Raw genomic sequence first — 22,151 nt, 5'->3', positions numbered from 1 at the left:
TGGTTACTATTCCTGTCAGGTTAATGGGTCGACGTTGTCAGTCACACAAAACAAACAGGCTGTCCAACACGTCTGGGGGGAAGTAGGAGGAGGGAGGGGGGGTGTTAAATGAAAACGGGCCACAGGAAAGTTGTTCCCAAGGTCCTCCGCAGTACCTGACGCGGCGCATTCGCGCTCTCCCAAAGTTTACGCGGAACCCCCAAGACGGGTCACGTGTTTGGGAGTCCTCATCCACCTGTGCCGAGGAGGAACAAGTGGGGGGGAGACAGGTGGAAAACACTTGCTGCAGAAGAAGCTCGTGTTGGTTCTTCGGAACAGAATTAAATCCCCAGTTAAAAGTTTAAAGACCCCTGATACATATCACATCTCCAGCGCGCATAAAAATGTACCTAAAGTCCCGCAGAACCTGCCTTTAAAAGTAAAAACACACCCCATTTCCCCGGGGGTATTTCTGTTTCATTCCAAACGTGAGCAGACATTTTTGCCATGTCTCCTAGTGGGAGGGGGTCACTCATAAGCGGCCACTCGACCTCTCTCCCTGTGTGGCATCGAACCCTGCGCGGCTCACCTCGCCAAAATAGAGCTGGACTCCCCTGAAAGCGCCATGTGCGCCGGCCTCCCTTTCACCCCCGTGTGCACCTGAGTTGTTTTTACCCCCTCCCAGCCGCGGACATGTTGTGAATTTGTCACTATCTCGTGAGGGGCGTGCTGTCAGGGGCCATTTCAGGCGCATAAAAACTTTCCCAGATGGATTTAGCCTGCCAACTTTGTGCATCTCTCAGCAGTGAGATGAATAGGCCGCATGCCTGTTGCTCCCCAGAAATGCCTCTTAGCCTACTAATGAAGACTAATTAAAACATGACAAACATGAACCTTTAGAATGTCCCGGATTCACATTATTCTAACCTTGATAATGTTTCATTCTATCTCCAAAGCAGGCATGAAGATCTTTTGACGTATTTCCTTGAATATGTGCTCACCTCTCCGCCTCTGAGTCTCCACTAACTGCATTTTTTGCCTCTCTGGATGAATCATGCAAAGGAAAAACCTCGCCCTGATTTATTCCATTAGCTTTTATTCAGTTATTCCTAATACCCACCTTGATTTTACATTCTGATCCGGGCCATGATGCACTCTCTAATTTACACTGGGGCAGATTTGTTTGGATGGCGTGCATAATGTGGCATCACCCGAGGTTTGGCCTGTCATCTGTACCACCGAGGAAGAGGAGGAATCACCAGGAAGGGCGCACGAGGCGGTGCCGAGCAACCCTGCTCTTAACAACGATGCTGATGTTTTTAAGCAGATGTAGATGTGACCACAGAAAAATGCCAGAGCGGGACTGAATACATTAAAAAAGAGCAGATCATTTCAGTTCAGGCAAGAAACAGCCAGAGAAACTGCCATTTGAATGCGATCTGAGAGGTAATTTGAGCTAAAATGGAGTCCACTCCTGAGCTAAGCCCACTCAACCCCCATGGCATCCGCTGTAATTCATTATTCCAGGTCAGGGCTGGGAGAGGCAATGATCGAGGGCAGAGGACAGGAGTGGACCCAGCTCTGGTGTAATGAAGGCTCAGCAGACCTAAACGACCCACACACACACACACACACATCGTTTCATTATATATCATGGAGAGCAGGACATTAATGCCACTGAAGACCTTTTGGCAGAGAAATAAGTGCGTGCGATGGTTTTCCTCCACACTCAATCCATTTCATTGACCTTTTCTATCATGCATGTGACTCTGCAGCTCACTGCAGTGTGAAATAAATATTCCTGGAATAATATCCCTGGAACTATTTAATAAATGATCTCTCTGAATCTGAATTTCTGTGTGCATCATTGTTTGTGGAGGGCTTTGAGGGGGCGAAATCTATGCTTAAATACTATGTTCAGCGTGCATCCAAATGCATTTATAATGTGTGTGGGATCAATAGATTACTGTATTTGTTTTCTTACAGTATCAGAGGGATAAACTTTATTAAAAGTAACTACAAATATCAAGCTTTTCTTGGGAATACCAGAGCCTTCGTTGTTGTACCTCATCCTCCCGCTAGAGGCGCTGAGTCGTCACGGTAATAACATTGAGACAACCTGAGAGGATAAACAGTGTCATCTGGTGGTGACAATAGCAATCACTATTAAGCAGCGCAGGCCTGTTTCCTGAGCAGAACAAGTGTCTCTAAGCTGTACTTTAATGTTTTCCTGTAAAGTTTATCATGAGCCCTGTCCTGAAAATGTAAGCTATTATCACTCCAAGATTATTCTTGAAACGAACTGTGATCTACATCTGAAAGAGGACTTATTTGCCTATAAAGGCATAAATGCATTCACCGCCCTGGAGGAAAGATGGTGAAAGTCAACTTAAATCCGCATCTTTTTCCAAAAATGTGACTTTGTGGCACTGAAAAACAACTTCCCACTACACATATTATTACCTGCCAATTATTGTGTGAGCAGACAGCACCCAGAGATGCTGACACTAAACAGTCCAGTCTACAGATGGTTGAAGCCAGCCTGTCAGATGGACCCGTGACTGCCTTTTCGCCTTGAAAGAAGGGCACAGAGAGAGAGGGAGAGAGAGGGGGTGGTCTTTTTTGGCAATACCACGGCACTTTAATGGAGTCTTTCAGTTTGCTGTAGCAGGAAATGAAAGGAAGTTGAAGCCTGGCCAATTATTCATCCCTGAGAAGAGGAGCAGACTGGAAGAGAAGGCTGAGAGGAGAGGTGGCGTGTGGCGCTGGATGGTTGTTGGGATAAACAGATAAGAGGAGAGATACATAAATGTATAGAGGGGGTCCCAGAACGAGGGGCTGATGCAGGATACCCACTGACACTGGCCCCGTTCCCAGAAATTTCCCCCAGTGCAAAAGGTTAACTGTCAGTCCCCCGCTAGGTATAAATAGAAGGCTGCCCTGCAGAAAGGCGTGTTCGGATAGAGGGGGTAGACTGAAGAGGAGGGGGCAGTTCCTCGCCGACGCACGAGGGGGGGTGAAGGGGGTATAGGAAGAGGAGGGGGTCTTGGAGATAGAAGGAAGATGCAGCCGGAGACATAATGGCTCTGGAGACTGACAGAAACCTCGGACAAAAGAGCGTCTTCGTCTATTCAGCTGGGCTCCGACAGCAGACACAACGAAACGCCACCATCAACACCCCAGAAAGGTCGGTCTGGTCCAACACGGATGCTTCCGACGCCCCTTAACCCCCCCACCCCCTGAAAAACCCAACAGTTATAGTAATTAGACCCTTCAGATGTGTGGACTTAAACCAGGCAGACGTCCCAGTAAGGTGTTTTTATTATGACTTAAATCCAAAGTAGCAAAATTGATACACAGCGTATATATGAGACACAAAAAAAAGGTGCTTCGGCACCTCAAAAACAAAAAAAAAATAAAGCTTCCAATTCAGTTATCACACCTGAATATGAGCAGATCAACCCAAAATCATCTGCCACCAAAAAAACAAAAAAAAAAAAAAAAATGCTACGAAATGATTTTCTTTTTTGTCTTTTCACAACAGTTTAACACAATAGAGCTTCTTATGTCTCTTTGTCTGATGAGAGGTATTGGAAAGGCAAGTAATCTCTGACAGAAATAAGAATCACAAAGAAGGATATTATTGCTTTTCTGATGAAGTCTCCACACTGCATATACCAATGAGTCTGAAAATAATAATAAATAAGGAAGTATAATCTGCTGATGTATACTCTGATTGCACTTATCCTCTAGACCCCAGACTCAATCACGCCGGGGGTCTAATACGGAAATAATACCTGTGTGATTACGTAGGAGAGCCGTTATACGTATGAGCGACTGTTATAAAAAAAAGTTATAGTGTCATCAACACCACTTTCTATAATACACAGGCAATCACAGATTGCAACTCTTCATAATGTCCGACTCCTCCAAAGACTAGATTTAAAATATATTCACGCGGAATCACACAGCAAGATGCCTTTCCTACGCGATGCTTAATACCTGCCCGTGACCAGGTCCACTCTGGTTTGACCTAACGTGAAAACGCCGGCAGGAGTTGTGGCGGCGCTCTCCCGGTACATTCTCTCAAATCCGATGCCTTTCGCCTCATACTTGGAAACATCTGAGCCGGTTTTACAGGGAAAACGGTTGTCCCCCCTCCCCCAGGAGGGACTGAAATACGCCTATAATGTGCCCTAATGGCGATTCAAGGTGAAGGTTCACCGGTTGGCACCTGGACGCCGCTAAGATGACCACAGTCGCTCACCGTCAGCGTCTCAGGTTGGCGTTAAAACCAGTCGACTGAAATGAAACCTTTCCGTCTCCACTCCGAGCGGACCGACGTTAGACCACGTACGCAGGGCGGGAGTGTGGGACTGTTTCTCTCGAAGCTGGGATGCATCGAGCATCACATTTGGTCTTGGGGACAATGAAAACTTAATTTGGTTCAGGTGGGGACATCTTCCGGGGTGATTCTACAGTTTCTATAGGAGGGTCGAGACATTTTTTACCCACTCAGGTTTCCCTTTCATAATGGTGTTACAGAAAAGAACAAGACATTGAAACCACCCTCACATCGTCCCTGCTGGAGCCCAGTTACGGTCACGCCTTCCGTCTTCAGGTTCCATGACAGACATTTCTTCTTGTGTGGAAATAAAACTAGTCAGCACTTAAACGCAACAGCAAACGCCGTCCTTCTGCCTGGCGTGAATGAAATCAGGATCTTGAATACGACAACGGTTGTTTGGCCGTGAGGAGGTGCAGAGGACGTGGCACGACGGATGAGGGGCATTCGGGATCATGTCGGAACAATGAGCAGTTCGTTTCCTGTCCTTTATGTTCTCCGAGTTCATTTCTGCATCCGGTTTTACTTTCTGCAGCTTCAGTCCACGTGAGATTTCTCAACGCCGCCCTGAGGAGGAAACAGAATCCAGTCAGATAAAACAGGAACCTGCAGATTCCAAAATCACCACGGAGACAAAAGTGGAGGCTGACTCGTCTCCCGTTTGATAGGTTTGCTCAAATACCCCCTCCCCCAAAAGAGTTAGTAAATTGTTCCTCTATAGTTTGATTTAAGGGAAACAGATTGTTTCGCCGGATTCAGCTGTGATTTTCAAGAAGAGCTTGACGTTAGCGCCGGTCCTGTGCGTAAATCAATCGTTTACTGACGCAAATGGGTGTAAAAAAGCACAATTGCGGGTGCGGACTTGTGCCAACATTCCTCGCGCCTTGCCACAAACACAAAAACGACAAGTAGCAAATGACCCTCTGGCCAGCCGAGTCCCGACTGGCTCTGTTTGTGCCCGCGACTGAGAAAAACAACAGGCCTTAATCTGCTTTCACGCTTTCACTGAGTCAAACTGAGGGAGTGACGGGAGTCTTACTTTACAGACAGAATGAGGTGAGGCTTCAGGGTAAAAGGCTTAATGGAGACATCAAAGCTGACTTGATGGGATAATTATAAGGGAGAACAGGAGTGGGGGGGCTTCCAGTACCGTTTTAACCATTTGACAGTATCTGCAACTGCTGCTCAATGGAGTTATTGCAAATAAAGACATGTTTTCTGTTATGTAGGTACAGTTAAGAGTGTAGCGATGTGGCACGTCAACATGAATTAGCTAAAACATTCAAAGGATTGCAGCCGCTTAGAGCTAAATTTTAATCTTAGCAAATCGTACGACAAAAAGGGATGGAGTTTAGCAGCTAATTAAACAGCTAACCCAAAAGCTAAATGCGAAGTTTTATTGTCAAGTGTTACACAGACTCATGAGCGTAAAGATTTAAATGTGGGAGACAATTAGCATAAATACAGCCTACAATTGTTGAAAATACTCAACTGGCAGTTGGGGTTGTATCACCAATTTCAATTCTAGACTCACCACTGTGATTCATTTAATTAAGGTAAATAAAAATTACCATCGCAAGTTGTCGTCCAATGTTGCCCACAGTCACACCACCGGAGAAGAATATGCACGGGAGCCAGGAGCGTACATACAGGAAGTCTGGAGACGTATGCCTGGAAAACAGAAATCCCTTTTAAACACACGCCGACCTAGAAAACCGTAGAAAAGTAGAAAAGGCACCTCTAACGAGGACAAAATTAGAAGAAAACAGAACTTCAAACCCTTCGAACCTACATTATCTTTCCTCATTCTTCACATTCCTCGCTACTTTCACCCTAAAGTCATCACAGAATGCAGCTGCCTTTTGAACCTGTGCTCAGCAGAGGGCTGCTGATCTGATGACGTCCCACTGAAGTCAGCGGGGGAGCGACTTAATTGGGCTCTGAGACACAAGGGGATCATTGTTGTGTCTATTTTTTTTAACAGAAATATAAAAGGCGGGGAATTTGGCGACATAGTTAATTTATGCCAGTGCTAGGTACATAATGAATAGCAAAACTACATAGTTTTGTTGTCGTTGGCACAAGAAACCAGGAACCTGTTGTTGCGCGAGGTGGCAGCAATTTCCCAAACTATGAAAACTATGACAAAAGTTCCTGCACCTGCACTCGAAAACACTGTTGTCGCACAGAAGGTTCGCTGAAGGTTAACTCACTGGTAGACTCCGTTGTAGACCAGCAGCTGTGTGAAGACGGTAGCGAGGAAGGCGGTGGTGATGCCCAAACCCAAGCCGCTCCTGGACCGATCGAACGTCCACCACAGGCCCAGGGACAAAGCTGCGAGTGTTAGCGAGAGCTGCACGTTGTTGTCAATGTTTAGTTTCTGTTACATCAGAGTTAAGGCAAAACCTGAACGGCACACCACTGGCAATAAATTACGTGATTAAATATTTGTCTGTGATTAATCTATCCTTGAACATCCTGTTGAATGAGGCTCAACAGTACGTTTACCACGTTTTTGACTACGACGGCGAGTCTTTCACGAAAGGATACGACACTTGCGTGGTTAATGCCAACGAACACAGCGATGCACCTCATCACGCTGGCCCACTCCCTCTTGAATTTATGCGGCTCCCCCAAATGACTGTCCAGGCAGGGGTACAGCAGACCGACGACAGCTGTGGAGCAAACAGACGCCAAAACGTTCAAGTTAGCCAGAGATATTCCCGCATCAGTTCCGAAACAGGAGTACGGGCTTGAAAAGTGCATAAACTGGATGAACAAGGTGCTATCTGTGCAGGGGGCTTTCATGACACTGTGAGATATTTGAAGGTAGTTTCTGTGAAAGAAACTTAGCATTCATGAGCAGCAGGAAGTAATAAAAGGCTAAATGAGTTCATGACAATCAAGAACTGACAGGTAAAGGTGCCTTGTTCAAACAATAAACGCCCAAGGAGACGCGTGTTTAAACAGCAGGACCCGTCGCCACACTTTCAGTTACGTTTCTGCCCTCCAGCAGGGCAATAAAGGAGGAGTCAGAGAGGAAAGGGGCTTTTTAAAAAAAACAAAAAAGAAACTCCTTCGTATTTCCTGGTTCCTTGCCCATAAGGACCGCCCTCTCAGCTCACCCGTTATTACACGGACCAATCAGCGCACAGATCACCTCGTGTCCGGCTGTTGCAGCCAATCAGAGCTCGGCAGAGCCTACGAGTCCTACAAGCCTTTTTATGTTAAACATAACTCGATGCCAAAAAACCCAATGAGTGTGTGCGGTTTTAAAACAAGGGTTATATAAAATATTACACAAACAAAGCGCAACAATGAGTAATACGTAACTATCCAAACGGTACCAAGAACGGTTAGAATTTACTAATAGTTTCTATGTTTTACAGCTTATTGAGACGTGTGTGTGTGATGTACGTCAATCTCAGACCAACAATTCACGAGCGGCTAAATGTGAACAATATATCCCAATACTTTAAGCCAAGTGTCCCAGATGTTTACGTTCCTTTTCTAAATCCCGAGCAACAAATAAATGGAAACTATAGTCAAACTCTTTGCAACTATTGATAACTCGCTAATAGGCGACTGGACCCGCATCTCCTCACCTGCCCCTGTGCCGCAGCACGGTGGGATCCACCAGGTGGACGAGAACAAAGTTGCCATCACCTCCTCGGGGAACAGGGTGACTTTCCTTTGTATCTGCAGCAGGTTGAGCACCAGAGCAAGGAACACCCCGACCGTGAAGAGGACGAGACCCCGGCGGAGGAGGTTGGCCGCCCGGACGCTGTGCAAGGAGCCGTACGCGGATCTGAGCACCGAGGATATGATGGACATCATCTCTCCGGCTTTGGATGCTAACCAGTTGGCTCTGGAGGAATGCTTCGCTTCGACCTTTGACGCACAGGAGCAGCTCCAGCAGCGATCCTCCAGGCTGGACATTTGGCACTTTGGGACTGCGTGGTGTTAAAATAGCATGCGTTAATTCGGAGTAGCGGGGTGGGCTTAACACGTCGAGGGAAAAGACCCTTACCTTGATCCCCTGATGTCTGCTCCGAAATGACACCTTCCCGCCTCGTCATTCGCCAAGACGACCCGGGCCAACCTTGCTTTAACCTGTTCCTAACAACGATAACTACGCTCAGCAAGTTTTATTCATATCATACGCAGTAGCAACACAGCTAACAGTGCGGCTCCATTCTTCGGCGCAGAGCTCTCTACCGGAGCGGAGCTTCCTCCGCACAAAACATTCACAGCTGTGTCGGGTGAGACGCCTCCACCAATCACAGCGCGGCGGATGATATGACGTCGCGCCCAAACTCCGCCCCCTCATCCGGAACAGTCGCGCTAAACCGGGAGGCGGAAGTGGAAATAGAGGACTACTTTAAGTGGTCGCAAGTCATCGGGAGGATTAAAAGAATAACTTTACCGTCGAGAGCTTATGTCAGGAGAAAAGTAGCGCTTTTCTCCTCTGTCTGGGTGGGTTTTTACAAGGTTTCTTGACCTCCATTTCAGGTCAGAGGAGGTGGGACCTAGACAGGGGAGTGTGCAGGCCCCCTATATCTGTCACAGATAATGCAAACGGATAAGGGTCACCACACACTTTCAGAGACCGACGAAAACATGGAAACATGTTGTGCAAGATGCCGTGTGCCCCCACCAGGTGTATGTAGGACAGTCTGATGATAAGCATGTGGTTTTTTTGGCTGCATACGTGCAGCACTGAGCATGAGAACAAGCACACCTAACCCTAGGGTTAGGGTTAGCCTAACCCTAAAATGTGAGGAAAAATGATCATCCAGCAAATAATGGGATGTTACACATGTTCATGAGCAATAACCTCCTCAGATTTAAAGAACTACAGTAATTGGCTGTTTGAAGTGGGACCGTGATCGACTCGCTTCATGCAAACCCCAAATGAAAATTGATGCCAACAGGAAATTTGGTGACAAGAACAGAAAGCAAATCAGATAGCCAGAGCTTTGGCATAATCATATGTGGGCGCCGGCGTTTCGGGCTATTGTGCTCATTTATTTTTTAATTATCTGGCTGCAAAATAGCAAAAACCATTAAATTAGTTTTGCGCCAAATGAAGCTGCAATGTTCGGCTCCAAAGCCGAAAACCAGCTGCTCAATTATTCTTCTTTATGGCTGATTTGAGGTTGGAGGGAAAACAAATGCTCCAAATTACTTGTAAAATAATCATAATGAAAACAATAGTCAGTTACTACATTCATGGAAATCAATATGGAAATATGGTGAGCGCTCCAGAAGCTGCCGGCAGGGCGTCCGCAGGAGCCGGAGAGTCATTTTGTCACTCCTGTTTTTGGATTGTGGCGAAACCCTTCATGCTGGCTAAAGTTTGGACTGAATTTCCACACGTTTGTACAAAAATACGAGGTTCTTTTTCGCTATATTAGCATTAATCATGAGCTGCTGGCCGATATCCGTGAACCTAAAGCGTGATGCTACTCGGAGCAAGTTCTTTTCCACCAAAAAAGGAAGATTTGAGCACACGTGGGGGAGGGGAACCATCACGTTCCAGTTCAGCCTAAAGAGTCATATGGTTGCCACGGCGACAGCCGCAGGAAACAGTGGTGGAGATGAAGGTATTTTGTTCTTCGCCTCTTCTCAAGTTTAAGTTGAAGAAAAAATTGCTGCAAACCAGGTCGACGTGCCAGTGGCGGCGTAGAGGAGCTCATCGAGTCCCACGCGAGTGGCGCAGTTTTGAATGTTGACATCGCACACGGACGCAAACGTGGCCCTATTTCTCCCGCAGCTTCCAGCGTGCACATAATAAAACATCTGATTGTGAATTATTTCCAGTCACACCGACTCTAACCCGGCAGTGGCAGCCAAGCGGTGACTCTACCGGAGGTGCATTTTTAAAAAAATAAATTATTATTAACAAACAAGAGCGTGAAAACATGTCGGGGGGTTGAAGCTTGGCATTGGTGCCGCTCCGTGTTTCCGAGCATTCAGAGGGGGATTTTACAAAGACAGCATGTCTTATTGGATGAGGAGCAGAGGAAATTCCACTTCGGAGCCGCCTGAACTGGGCTGTTTTCTTGTGTGTGGCCTCATCGGTGACCTCTTTACAAACGTGTTGTCACAGCCCCGGACTCATGTTCAGCGCGCTCCGTGGATAATGACATCAGTCTTATTTACTCTTGCGTAATCTCAGCCGGCCATGTGGCTAGCACAGATAAAACCCAGAGCGTCGTACTTTCAAACCCAGAAGGCGAGGGTGGGGTGGGAGGGGGGTCAGACGGTGGACCTGAAGCTCACAGTCTTCACCCTCACCTCCAGAATTCTCCCAGTAATAGTCCCCCTCACCTCAGGACTAAATGCATATAAAAGCTGGTCTTGCTGTGGAAATGGTTGCCAAATCTTCTGGTTTTAACGTGGTTTGTTGCAGCTGATGTGGCGGAAGAGGAAAACTCCCGCAGCGGCGTCGCTGAAATATCGCGCAGTAACGAACGAGGAAACACTAATCTGCCTGGTAAATAAAGAGATCCTGCAGGTTTGGTGCTGTCAGGCTAATGCGAGGCCGTAATAACCGTGACAATTACATATAGCATATAGCTCCTAGCAACCGGTAAAGCTGGCACATTGAGGAGGTCTCAGCCGCTGAGGAAGATAAAGTAGGATTCTGCCACTCTCTAAATGAATAGCACATCAAGCGTGTCGTAGATTAGGCTGTTAGACTGGGAGGGATTGAATTAGAGCCTGCTGGAAACAGGCGGCAAATTGATCCATCAAACCCGAGCTTGACAATTTCACTCCTGAATCCGAGGCGGAATTATGAAGGGACCCGTCCTAATCCGCCTCCTCTGATTGGCCGATGGTGGCAGCTTCATTCTGTTTATTCTCCTTTGTTCAGGTGTCACAATCGCTGCGTTTTCGGCGCAGATTAATAGAGAATTTATGCACAGGTCATTACAGCGGCTGCCCTTTTTTATCACGTGGTTAATAATCCCGTCTGCGCCACATTACTCCACCTTATCTCCTCCCTTTTCCCCTCTGTACTGCTGTTCTGATGCATTCTGGGTACTCCCTGGGATGCAGAGTGTCACGCGCCTTAACAAAGAGTTCCCGAAACAGCCCAAGGGCGTGGCCCCGCTTTGTCCCCAGCCACACAGCTCACCTTTACCTCTCCACAGCAGCCTCATCCTGTTGGACTTCCTTCATCAACCGTCCAAACAGCACAGCTGATTTACAATGCAACAATTAGCATCAGTTTTGAGTCGTCAGTTTGGCCCGAGACCCACCAAAGTAATGAGGAAGGCTCCAGTGTCGCCCCTCCCCCAGATATACGGTGTATGTTCTCTATGCTAACAGGCCGAGCACGCTTCATCCCACAGCTGCAGCTGTGTTAGCTGCTGGAAATGCTAACATTTAATGCCAGCTCCAGCTGAACAGTGAGCTGTGTGGCACTCAGGTTTTTCTCTGTCCACTAATCGCTGGACTACAGCACGTCTGGCTCCACAAACAGGCCGGGTTGTTCTAGAAGGCTTTTGATTTGCACTGCACCAGTACTGAGCAGCCACAGAATTGGTTTTATTGGTTCTGTCAGCCTGTACTTCACATACAAAGCTTTTTTTGCAGTCAGTAGCACTCTCTGAACAGCCTGGTTTTCAGCCAATCAGCCGCCCCGTCCTCTCAGGTGTTATTCTGGGCCAATCACACGGCCCTTGGCGGCTCCGTGCATGCGTGCGTGGGGCCCGAGGGAAAACAACAGCGGTCACATGTGTAACTGGTGCAGCGTGGGCAGTTTTGTAAATTTGAACAGATGACTGAACGAGGACAGCGGGGTTGATGGTGTCGTAAGGAAAAAGGATGATTAATAAGCGAACTGGTTGAGCTAACAGTGACTTTGCTGGGGTCTGGGTCTCTCACAAATGTCACGACGTGGTACAGTCAGTCCAGCATTTGACAAAAAAGGAGCTGGATGCAGGAAGAAAAATATTTGTTCAGTTCAAACCTCAGTTTAAATGACGTCCACTACTATCTTAGCCAAATACAGGAGTGGTCAGATAAACTGAAAGTAAAATTTCAGCCATACCGCTCATGCTAATGCTATATTCTTCAGTTATAGCCTTATAATAAATAAATAAATACATGTCCTTGGATAACATCTGAAAAGTTGATTTCTTCTATATTTTATTTATGTGGTTTCATTTTTAAATATTGGCCACAGTTCAGCTTTCCTTACTGGTAATTCTGTTACTCCTCTCTTAGATTAGCTCATGTGTGCTAAGATAACTGACAGGCAGTTTAAATATACAAGGATTGAAACATCTTTAACGGTCTAATATCGTTAAATAACAAATTATAACTCATCTGAATCAAAGTCCTCATGTCAACTTTGGTGGGTTGTGATGGCACCACGTGAGGCACCTCCTAACGGATGTCGGCCGTATGTTTTAACGCTGTTGCCTCATTGTGGAGGATTCACATGGGAAAGAGGAAATGTTTCCAGGTGAAACTGGCTTTTCCACAGCAACAAAAAACCCTAAAATATAACAATAAAAAAGAACGGGGTCAACAGAGAAAAGAAAGGCACGATTAGCTGTTCGCTCTGGGTTCCTTGTGTGCTAATTTGGGCTATTTCTATGCTTGTGAACACTGGAAGAATGTGAAGAGTGCTCCTCATGCCTGACTCGCACCATCGTCCTTCACAACCTGTCACAGATGAGGCCTCCACGCCTCATAATCATGTGATTTTCCTTTGTGTTTAGTCTTTTCTTCAGCCTTGCATCATAACGGCGCCGGAGCGTGAAAAGATATTCTCTAATAGAATCAGACTCTTTTTAGGGAGGATATTTACTTTTGAGTGGAGTGTTTGGTGTCCGGCGGCTTTCAGTTAATAAATACAGTGAACGTGCTCCGAACAGATGCTGACTGAGCGCTATTGTCACTGCAGGATAAACTGAAAACACTAATAGATAGAACAAGTGTGTTCAGTTCGACTGTATTTGTTCCCCTGTTGTTATTGTGGGTCATCGGACGAATGACAGAAGTTACCCTGAGGTCATTTGCATAGAGGTCAATGCCCTCTGTGGCTCGATTATCACCAGATAGTGCTGGAGTGACTTTGTCTGAAAAGAGAAAAGCTGGATTTCATTACAGGAGGACTTTAAACTCAGGACAATATTATTGTACTCGTTTCTGTTCACAACGTTTAGGGCTCCTGTCAGACAGCGGTGCGGTGTAGCCCCCTACTGGTAGTATTAGGAACAACATGTTTGTTAAATACATAGACTCACCAGCAGATGGCGCCACCACGACAAGAAATAACTGTTTTCTGACCTCTTTCACCTTTTGCATTTTCTTTCAAACACATCATCCGTTTACTTGTTTTGACACGATATCAATACATCATGTTACACAAATATCCTTTTTTCTTATTTTGAATTTTACACTCAAAGAATCAGGTAAGGCGAATTAACGGATGCTTTTCATCCACAACAAAGGTAACGGCTGTTGCTATAGCACCAAGAGGGGAAAAAAAAAGCCGCACATCCCTCAGCTTTGCTGCTGCAGACTGCGAGGTATTTGCAGAAATCAGAAGCCCGAGAATTTGAATGCATGCTACCGCAGCTGAGAAGTCAAAGTAATTAAAAAACAAACAAAAAAAACCCAACATAATTTTTGTTGCCTCAAATGTGTCGGTTCAAGAGCTGGTGGAAGCAGATATATTTTCGTTCTCTAGCTTGGGTCTCCATCAGCTCATCTTTGAAAGCCGGAGGGGTCAGAGAAAAGGGACTCTTCATCCCTACCTGTGAAAACGTCACACTGGTGCTTCACAAAACACACTTACACTGTCATTAAAACCCAATTCTGTGCTCTGTCCTGCTTTTTCGAGGATCTTTGGAAAGATCAATATCATTCTTTTATGAAATCCATCACACCTTGTCAGGAAATATCAAGGAAATGTGCGCACACGGAACAGATTACTATTGAATTCTTCAGGGAATTGATGCAGCAAATAGTTGCTATATGATCTTATTTCCCATTTGCCACTGAAATGCACCTTGTCTGCTCTCTGAAAGACACATTTCGGCGTTGTTATTTTTAAAAGCGAGAAAATAGGGGTGATGCTAAAACGCTGGAGGAATATTTGCATTTTTATCTCACTGCAGCTCATTAGAATTGGACATGTTTCAACTGTTTGTGACGCCGTGCGCCTCGTCTCGTTTTGCTCCATTTTATGAAGGCTGTTTTGTGTAATGGTGTCTTGCACTCCCGCGTGGGATGGGCCAGAAACGGCCTGACACAGAAACCAAAGCGCTCTTTGCTCTGGACCCCATGACAGCCGCAGAGTGCACGCGTTCCTTCACCCGATTCCCGCCGCCCTGGGCGCAGAAAGAGGCCGTAGCAGGAAACCCCTTCCGTCTTCTCCGTGACCGCGCCTGAGCCGCTCTGCTGAGGATTTAAAAAGGCAGCCGACCTTCAGTGACCTCAGAAGCTTTCTCAAAAACATCCATCCATCCATCTCTAGTGGCATCTGGAGCGCTTCAACACACCCACGACATCCCAGACGCAGACGAACGCCGACCTTTATATGGCTGAAGGGTCAGGACGCCAAGAAAAATCATCACTCCTCTAAAACGTCCTTCCAATTTAATCTTTGCAGTTTGCCTCCCAAATTAGCCGCACCTCCTCTCCCCACATTGCGCAACTTTATGTAATTTTATCCCCATTATTTGGCCAAATTCATTTCCACTTAGCTCACCATTACATCCCTTCACAGCAGATTCTTCTCCGACCCGGATCGCAGTGGATGTCTCGGCGGGCACTTTTAAATCGTGAAACAAGCGAAATGCTAATGGACGGCAGCCAGCCGGTAATTGTCCGCAATTACCGGCAACATTCTCCTCTTCTGTAATTGCGGATAATGAAATCATGAAACAGGGATGATAATTCCAGCGAATATACATATCAAAAACCCGCTCGAGTGAGCCTGCTTGACGTCATTAGGTGGCGCCGAGAGCGGCCCGTGACCCCGTGCAGCCCCGATGGGGTGAACGTTCCCCGATTGAGGCATTTTCTGCTCAAAATAAATCCTCACCTGACATCTATTTGCATTTTATGCCCCGTGAGAATCGTTGCATGACCGAGACCTTCACATCTTTCTTACTCCTGATAAGTCAGAGCGAGCGAGGGAGTGAGCGGGCGAGCGAGCGGCGGCGGCTCTGAGAGGAGCGTGGCTTTCATCAACGCCTGAGTGCCTGGGAGCTGAAAAGAATCTCTCTCAGTGCCTGGAGGTGGAGAGTTGATTCAGCCAGTCGAATAGAAGCCCAGATGTGTTTGGGTTCGACAGAGATGAACCAGGGCTCCACGTGTCTGCCTGCTCGAACAGAACCGATTATTTTTATCGTTTCTAATTTAAAATCGGAGCCCTGATCTGACGCATCGGCGCCAAACGGGTCAGCTCTGGCGGGACGGAGAGGAGGAGGCCATTTGTACCTCCGTTGCCGTCCCCAGCTGACACGTTAGTGCAGGTTGAAACGTGTCCGACAGCTTCCAGAGTAGTCCCTCACCCCCCGGAACATGATGGAATTATATGGTATTTAATGCAGTAAGCAGTCGGGAAGCTAACGGCTAACAGAAGAAAAGAGGGGGGGGGGTCCAGGACCAGATGACCCAGGCTCTCTCACAGGGCTCTTTCACTCCTGTGTAAGAACTGATGATTTTACTACGTTGCTCCGTCCTCTGTCAAGGCTGCTGACTGAGCCCGTGTGCAGGATCAGGCTCAGTCGGTTGTTTAGCAACAGTCGGTCGCGGGGCTGCTGCTGCATCACAATGGCCTTGCTCCGTCGCATTCTCGACGCAGACGAGTAAAACTCTCCCTGCTGTACTTGACAAACGCGCAGACAAAACAGGCGTCAACAAAATCGTAGAACGGCGAAGAAACAAACGCTCTGGGTGCCCTTAAGCTGCACGCGCTCCTGCACTAAGGGTCCACCCACATGTTGTGTTTCTATAATAAACCTCTGAGTAAACACTGAGTTCTTCTACTTTCCTGGTTTATGGCTGCACATAAAGGTGAGGGGGTTTGAATTGTCTCATAAATCCTTTAATCAGCGGGTTCAGTGGTTGCGTCCCAATATTTTAATCATTTCAAAACAGCCTTTGAGCCAAGCATGCGGCGATGCTGCCATTTCGCCAGTTTTGGCTGCACGTTTTAATATGCATTTTGCAATCCTTTTGTCTTGAGTGGGCCATTACCTCCTCCGATTTTAGAATAAGTTATTGCCCTGCTCTCCATCCTGCAGCGCCGTGTGTTGTATTTCCCGTAAATGGGGGAATTTACAGTCCCTGAACGCCACACGCGCCCACTGATGACAGGAGGGAGCGGGATTCAGTTGCTGCTCGGACGACGCGTCTGCATTTATCGTGACCTCCGCTAGCGCTTTATTCACGACCAACGTGTCACAGGTAACGTGTGATTAACCACTCCGACCACTTTCGGCGCCATTCGGAAGGAGCTCCAACCGCCCGCCGCTGGCAGCAGAAACGGCAGATTTTACAACTTAACATTAGTTTTAGCATGTTGTCAACGCGGTGGTGAGCACTTGTGCAGGACACTGTTACCTTTTCCCTAATTTTCCGCCATCAGACAGCTCAGACGAAGGCCCGGGGCTCATATTTGAGTGACCTAAACTCTGATGTTGCCAACATAAATCCGATTTTGCTTTAAATACGGACGCAGCTGGGAACAAGAAGGCGTCAATACTTCCCATATAGGAACAACCTGGGTCAAAAGGTCGGAGTTCACATGGTTACAGTCCACACAAAGTGTGCGATCAGTGTGGAAGGCGCCGCCGTGTTGTTTTCCTTTTAATTCCCATCTGTCGCTGTCTGTCTCTCACATCGCTCAGGAACAGTCTTGTGCACAGAAGTGTGCGTCATCTGCTGTTTGTGGAGGGGTCCCCGCAGGACAGAAGGTGTTGTCCCCCCGGCGTCAGTGAGGTGGCCAATCCCCGGCGCTAAACAAACGCGAGCAGGTGCAGAAACGTCCTACTTTTGATCTCTCCGCCGAGTGCCCCCGCTATGATTATTTCAAGCTCGGGGGCCTTTGATTCATTCGCCGGTCGATGGTGAAACTCTCCCCGCGTTATTTTCCCTGTGATTCCAGATGACCGTGGCAGCGAGCAGACAGGAAATGTACTCTGCCGTTAAGCACGGCGCGCTTTCAGATGTCAGGATAGAAGAAGAAGAAAAAAGAGCCATTCATGGAGGCTCCTGGGGTCGATGGGGCGCTTCATTTGGGGAAACACAGGGACGATGTTGGAGAGAACTTCTGGTAATCACCGGTTTGTGCCGCGTGAATGCCGCTTTTCACGGCGGAAAATGTTGCGTTGCATTCACACGCCTGACAGAGAGCGCGGCTGACTTTTATTTGCGATCTCAGAGTGAGCAGTATTTCACTGTCTCTTAGCAGGTCTTCAAGGCGACAGTCGCTCTGCCCGCCGCGGCGTTCTTATTGAAGCAACATGGCGGCATTGACGCGTGCATTTATTCCTCCTCATTTCTAAGAAAGGCGGCGAGGTGAGATGCTAACGAGTCAGAAAAGCTCCCAGGAGTGTCAGCCAGCAGAATCTTGATGCTTAATTAGGACTTCTTCATACCCAAACCCCGACGCCAGTTCAGTCATTTCAGCAGACTGAGAATCAGGTCAGAAGACCGAAGAATAAACCAAACCGACGCGCTTAGGATGGACAGTCTAGCACTGGGGGGAAGGCGCAGAGGGCTTAAATATGCCTGGAGACAATTAGACAGAGGTGGGACACATGAGGGTGATTAGGGTCCAGACAGGCGGAGGAGGGAGGACAGGACAGGGACAAAGATGAGACAATTGGGATCAGCAGACCGATCCCAACATATAGATGTTTAGGAGCTTGAGAACATTTTTCTCCTCGTGTTGGAAGAAAAGCGATCGAATTTCTTGTCTGGTTACCCTTGGCGACGCTGAGGAGCTTAGCGTCAGCCGTGCTAACGAGGGAGCTGAAATCATACCAGAAATTAGACAGTAATTGGTAGGGTCCAGCCAAATTGTTACCAGCATGAGATCAGAAGTGAGCATTTGGACGGCGTGGGGGGGGGGGGGGGGGGGTTGAGTCCCTGACACGGGCGCTGAAGGTGCCATTGAGGCTGAAAAAGCAGGTGGAAGACAAAAAGGCAGAGAGAGACGGAATCCGTCTGCATTCGCCTCGTTGCCAAGAAATAAAATGTTCTGTTGGTTTCTTTGAACCTCAAATCACATCCGAACGCAGCTCACAAAGACTGAAGAAGAAGAAGAACTAATAAACAAGATATAACCATGTAGACTCTCTCATGTCCCTATTATTTCCTATATCTGGGACCCCCCCTCCCCCGTCAATCATTGCCTGCAGTTCATCTCATCAAACGTGCTCATTAGGGCCGAGGCAGATATCGTGTTTTGCTTCTGAGGGAACCTCTTCTCATCTGTGGAAGCATCGCTGCTGGAGCACTGTCCTCTTCAATGGGTCGTTCTGTTTCCATCCGCAGAAACATCCAAAAAATAGTAATAGCAGAATAAATCTGCTGCGTCCAATAAGGTGTTGTAAATAATTGATCTTTTGATTTTACCCCCCCATGTATAATAAATGGCTGCTTTTTAACTGGGTTTGGGTTTCGAGAAGAGCGAGAAGAAGGCTTAAAAATGTACACCAGACCCCCCAACCCCCACCCCCAAAACCCATCTGCCATTATTATATATTTATTCCTCTCTCTTGTTTATTCCTCTCTCTCTTGTTTATTCCTCTCTCTCTCTTGAGACATGCTGCCCGTCTGTGTGAGGGACACTGGACATTTGGGGCATTTGTCATCAGCGAGGTTTAATTAGGCAGGTTAGCATCCAAAAGAATATACCAAAAGTGGAAGTCTTAGCGAGGAACCGCAAATTTTGACGTGAAATTCCCCCCCCCCCCCCAACCCCGCTGACACCCTGCCCTCCTCCGGCACGCGTGGCTCAACTGTAAGGTGGCCTTTATCAAGCTTGCATCACTGTTCAATTCCAGGAGGTCGATATTTCACCCCGGAGCAGCGAAATCCATACGTCTATTATCCACCCGTCTCACAGAAACGGACCTGCGGATGAATACGGACGACTCTGACTGATGGCGCCGCAGGACTCCACATACGGAGCTATAGATGACATCATGCATCTTAATTAGGCCTTGAAGACGCCTCCCTTTGTGGCGGAGGGATGAAAAGGGACGTTTCCTGGGATGCAGGCTGGAATGTTTCGCTAATAAACGCCGAGCGTGTAATTTCCCCAAAGGGGTTCTTCCAAGCGTTTTTAAGAGCTGATCATAAACGTCATGCGTCTGCATGCAGTTCAGCGTGTGAGAACGATATCGCCAGCGCTTCCTCTCCAGGCCGATAAGGGCTGAAGCAATCGTAATAATTCCCATCAGAAGATCTACGGCCCTCAACTCCTGCGCGACTCTCTGGCGGTAAAGCTGGCGCCGTTTGGAGGAGATCTTAACGGTAACGTTTCCTGCGGGTGGCGGTGGAAGTTGAGTGACCTCGTCTGGTGGCTCCTTCCTGTCTTGATGATGACTAGTTTCTCATATACATGCGCACACACCTTTCTTCTTCTATCTTTGTGGGGACTTTCATAGGCATAATGCATTATCCAGCTCCTCACCCAACCATCCCAACTCACCCCCCCATCCTAACCCTGCCTTAAGTCCACCTTATAACCAGTCCTTTAAAGTTGTCATTATTACTTTTTTGGGGGGGGGGGTTCTCTACACAGAGAGCAGGTTTATGGCTGACAAACCCCCAAATACCTGTTGATACAGTCCACATGCACCATCGTCATCATGAGGCTTTAAACTGGAACTCAGAACTGCTTTGACTCGAGGACATCGTTTTTGGTCATTATCGAGCTGCTTCGGCAGACCCGGCCTCGTGCTTTTGAGATCTGGGGGTGGACATAACAGGAAGGAGACACTGGTGATGGACTGGACACTTGACCGAGGAGGAAGATGGAGTCTGCTGATTGGATGGACTTCAAGTCGTGAAAAATGGTGTCAGATCCGCGCTGCGTCCAGATAATAGAGTCGGTGCCACTTAGAGGGTGTTTCACATTTCATTATCGTCCCGCTAATGTATTGTTGAAGAGGCTGTTGATGTTTTTGAGCCTGTGTTCAACACATACAGAAAATAATAATAGAAAATGCCTAAAATGACTCCCTGCTGCACCTATGGAGTCCTTCAGCTGCTCCATTGGGACATGACCGTGTTGTTAGCCTCTTAGGCGCTAGTTCTTTTTATTTACGCCCAACAACACAGCAACATTCATCCTTTCCCATGTTTTGCTGTGGATCGTCTAGGCAACATCCGCAGCTTTGACCCTCCTTTTAGGACACCACCAGACCTCTGCTGAGAGTAGGAACATCCGGTCCCGACTGGTCTGACATCTAAGTGAATTAGAAAAGCGAGGCGAGCGTTCGGAGGTGATGGCAGCAGAGAAACGCACCAGCCTCAGCAGGGGCAGCGAAAATGCAGCTTTTTTCCTTTTAATATAAATAGTTTTCTGTCTGTCTTTAAAAGTGTTGATTGAACAGCGCCTCAGTGGCACTTCAGCGGAGATTGATGCTCCGCATGAGATGAGAGATCTGCTGTTTATATAATATTTATAGTTTCGTTTCCATCACAGCCGGCCACAGCTGGAGCTGAAAACGAACCGTTGGTCCGGCAGAATGTTAATATCATTAGTGGAATTGATTTTATCTCCGCCTGATGCACTTTTTTCCCTGCTTGGCACTCCGCTTTTCACTGATTGGAGCCGTCCTCGCCCACACACACTTCTGATGGGGACGCAGCACTCAGCTTCAATTTCCCAGCTCAGCATTTTTAAAGCCACCTAACTGGAGGACGGGTTATCGAATGAACGCCGCGTGCTGTACAGAGCCCGCTAAAACATTAGGTCACATCGGTTTGACCCGCACGCCGCTGCTGAAACTATCAAGGGAGAAAGGGCTAATCACCACGTGGCCACTTTTAAGTACTGCGCCTATAGATACAATTATTAAGGTGTTATTGATGCTTCACAGGCTGTTTTAAAAAGAAAAGACGCCGGTTTGGTGCAGCTACAGCCAAAAATACAGCCCATCCTTCCTTTACTTTATGATATTTGTGCATCTCAATCAGGTTTGTCATGTAAAGAAGAGAAAAAAGAGCTCAAAACGAAGCGGTTGTGCACGTATGTGCGCCTCCCCTGGCAGCACTCAAGCGATTAGTCTCCACTTCCTGCTGCAGTAACTCTCTCACAAACAGGAGGAAAGCTAACAGGCAATCAGTCGGCCTGTAAAGGTTACCACTGCGGGCGTCTCCCCGGATTTGCCTTCACGTGTAATGAAAACGCCATCACAAATAGATGTTTGTGCACCTGCAGTTTGTGGACTTCCAGAGTGGGAACGTGTGCGCCTGATGAAGACGGTTGATGTTTAGGGCCGGTTGCACCTGACAAGTTCAACTATTTATCACCAATCCCTCCGAAAAAGTCAAAAGACACCTTGGAAACAAACCAGACGAAGAAACCCCGGCTGTTGGGTGCTGCTCCGTCTCTTCTGTTCCCACATTTCGTCCATTTCCGCCCAAATCTCAGAGAGAAATTACAAAAAGTGCCATCTTCTCGCCGTGAAAACTAATTAATGGGGTCTTCCTGCACCCCCTGAATATGAATGGGGAACAATGGGGAGCAAAACAATGCACTTTCCCCCCCATCTGGGAGTCCCTGCTACCACCGACTCTGGCGCCGGCAGCAGAACTTGGGTCAACGCGCAGT

At 47.5% G+C, this 22,151-nt stretch overlaps 1 protein-coding gene across 1 annotated transcript; it reads right to left on the bottom strand.

Annotated features, from left to right (window-relative positions):
- Window positions 1-3,257: 3,257 nt before the first annotated feature.
- On the bottom strand, window positions 3,258-8,674 carry insig1 (insulin induced gene 1). The gene is made up of 6 exons (XM_003968043.3): window positions 8,355-8,674; window positions 7,930-8,277; window positions 6,875-6,999; window positions 6,538-6,704; window positions 5,896-5,995; window positions 3,258-4,891 (listed from the first exon to the last, which is right to left on the bottom strand). The coding sequence occupies exons 1-6, from the start codon at window positions 8,401-8,403 to the stop codon at window positions 4,862-4,864; spliced, it is 819 nt and encodes a 272-aa protein (XP_003968092.2). The 5' UTR covers window positions 8,404-8,674; the 3' UTR covers window positions 3,258-4,861.
- Between the last annotated feature and the right edge of the window lie 13,477 nt (window positions 8,675-22,151).

The sequence above is a fragment of the Takifugu rubripes genome, chromosome 10 (genome assembly GCF_901000725.2).
Source record: "Takifugu rubripes chromosome 10, fTakRub1.2, whole genome shotgun sequence".
In the NCBI taxonomy this organism is placed as follows: Eukaryota; Metazoa; Chordata; class Actinopteri; order Tetraodontiformes; family Tetraodontidae; genus Takifugu; species Takifugu rubripes.
Note: the sequence above shows the minus strand (reverse complement) of the source record. Positions and strands in the feature narration are given on the sequence as shown.

Excerpts from the sequence above, each read along its gene's own strand:
- insig1 (XM_003968043.3), bottom strand. The coding sequence starts at position 8,403 with ATGACGAGGCGGGAAGGTGTCATTTCGGAGCAGACATCAGGGGATCAA. Across the intron at positions 8,278-8,354 it reads GCAGACATCAGGGGATCAAG|TCCCAAAGTGCCAAATGTCC; the intron begins GTAAGGGTCTTT and ends AACACCACGCAG. Across the intron at positions 7,000-7,929 it reads GTGCTGCGGCACAGGGGCAG|CTGTCGTCGGTCTGCTGTAC; the intron begins GTGAGGAGATGC and ends TTTGCTCCACAG.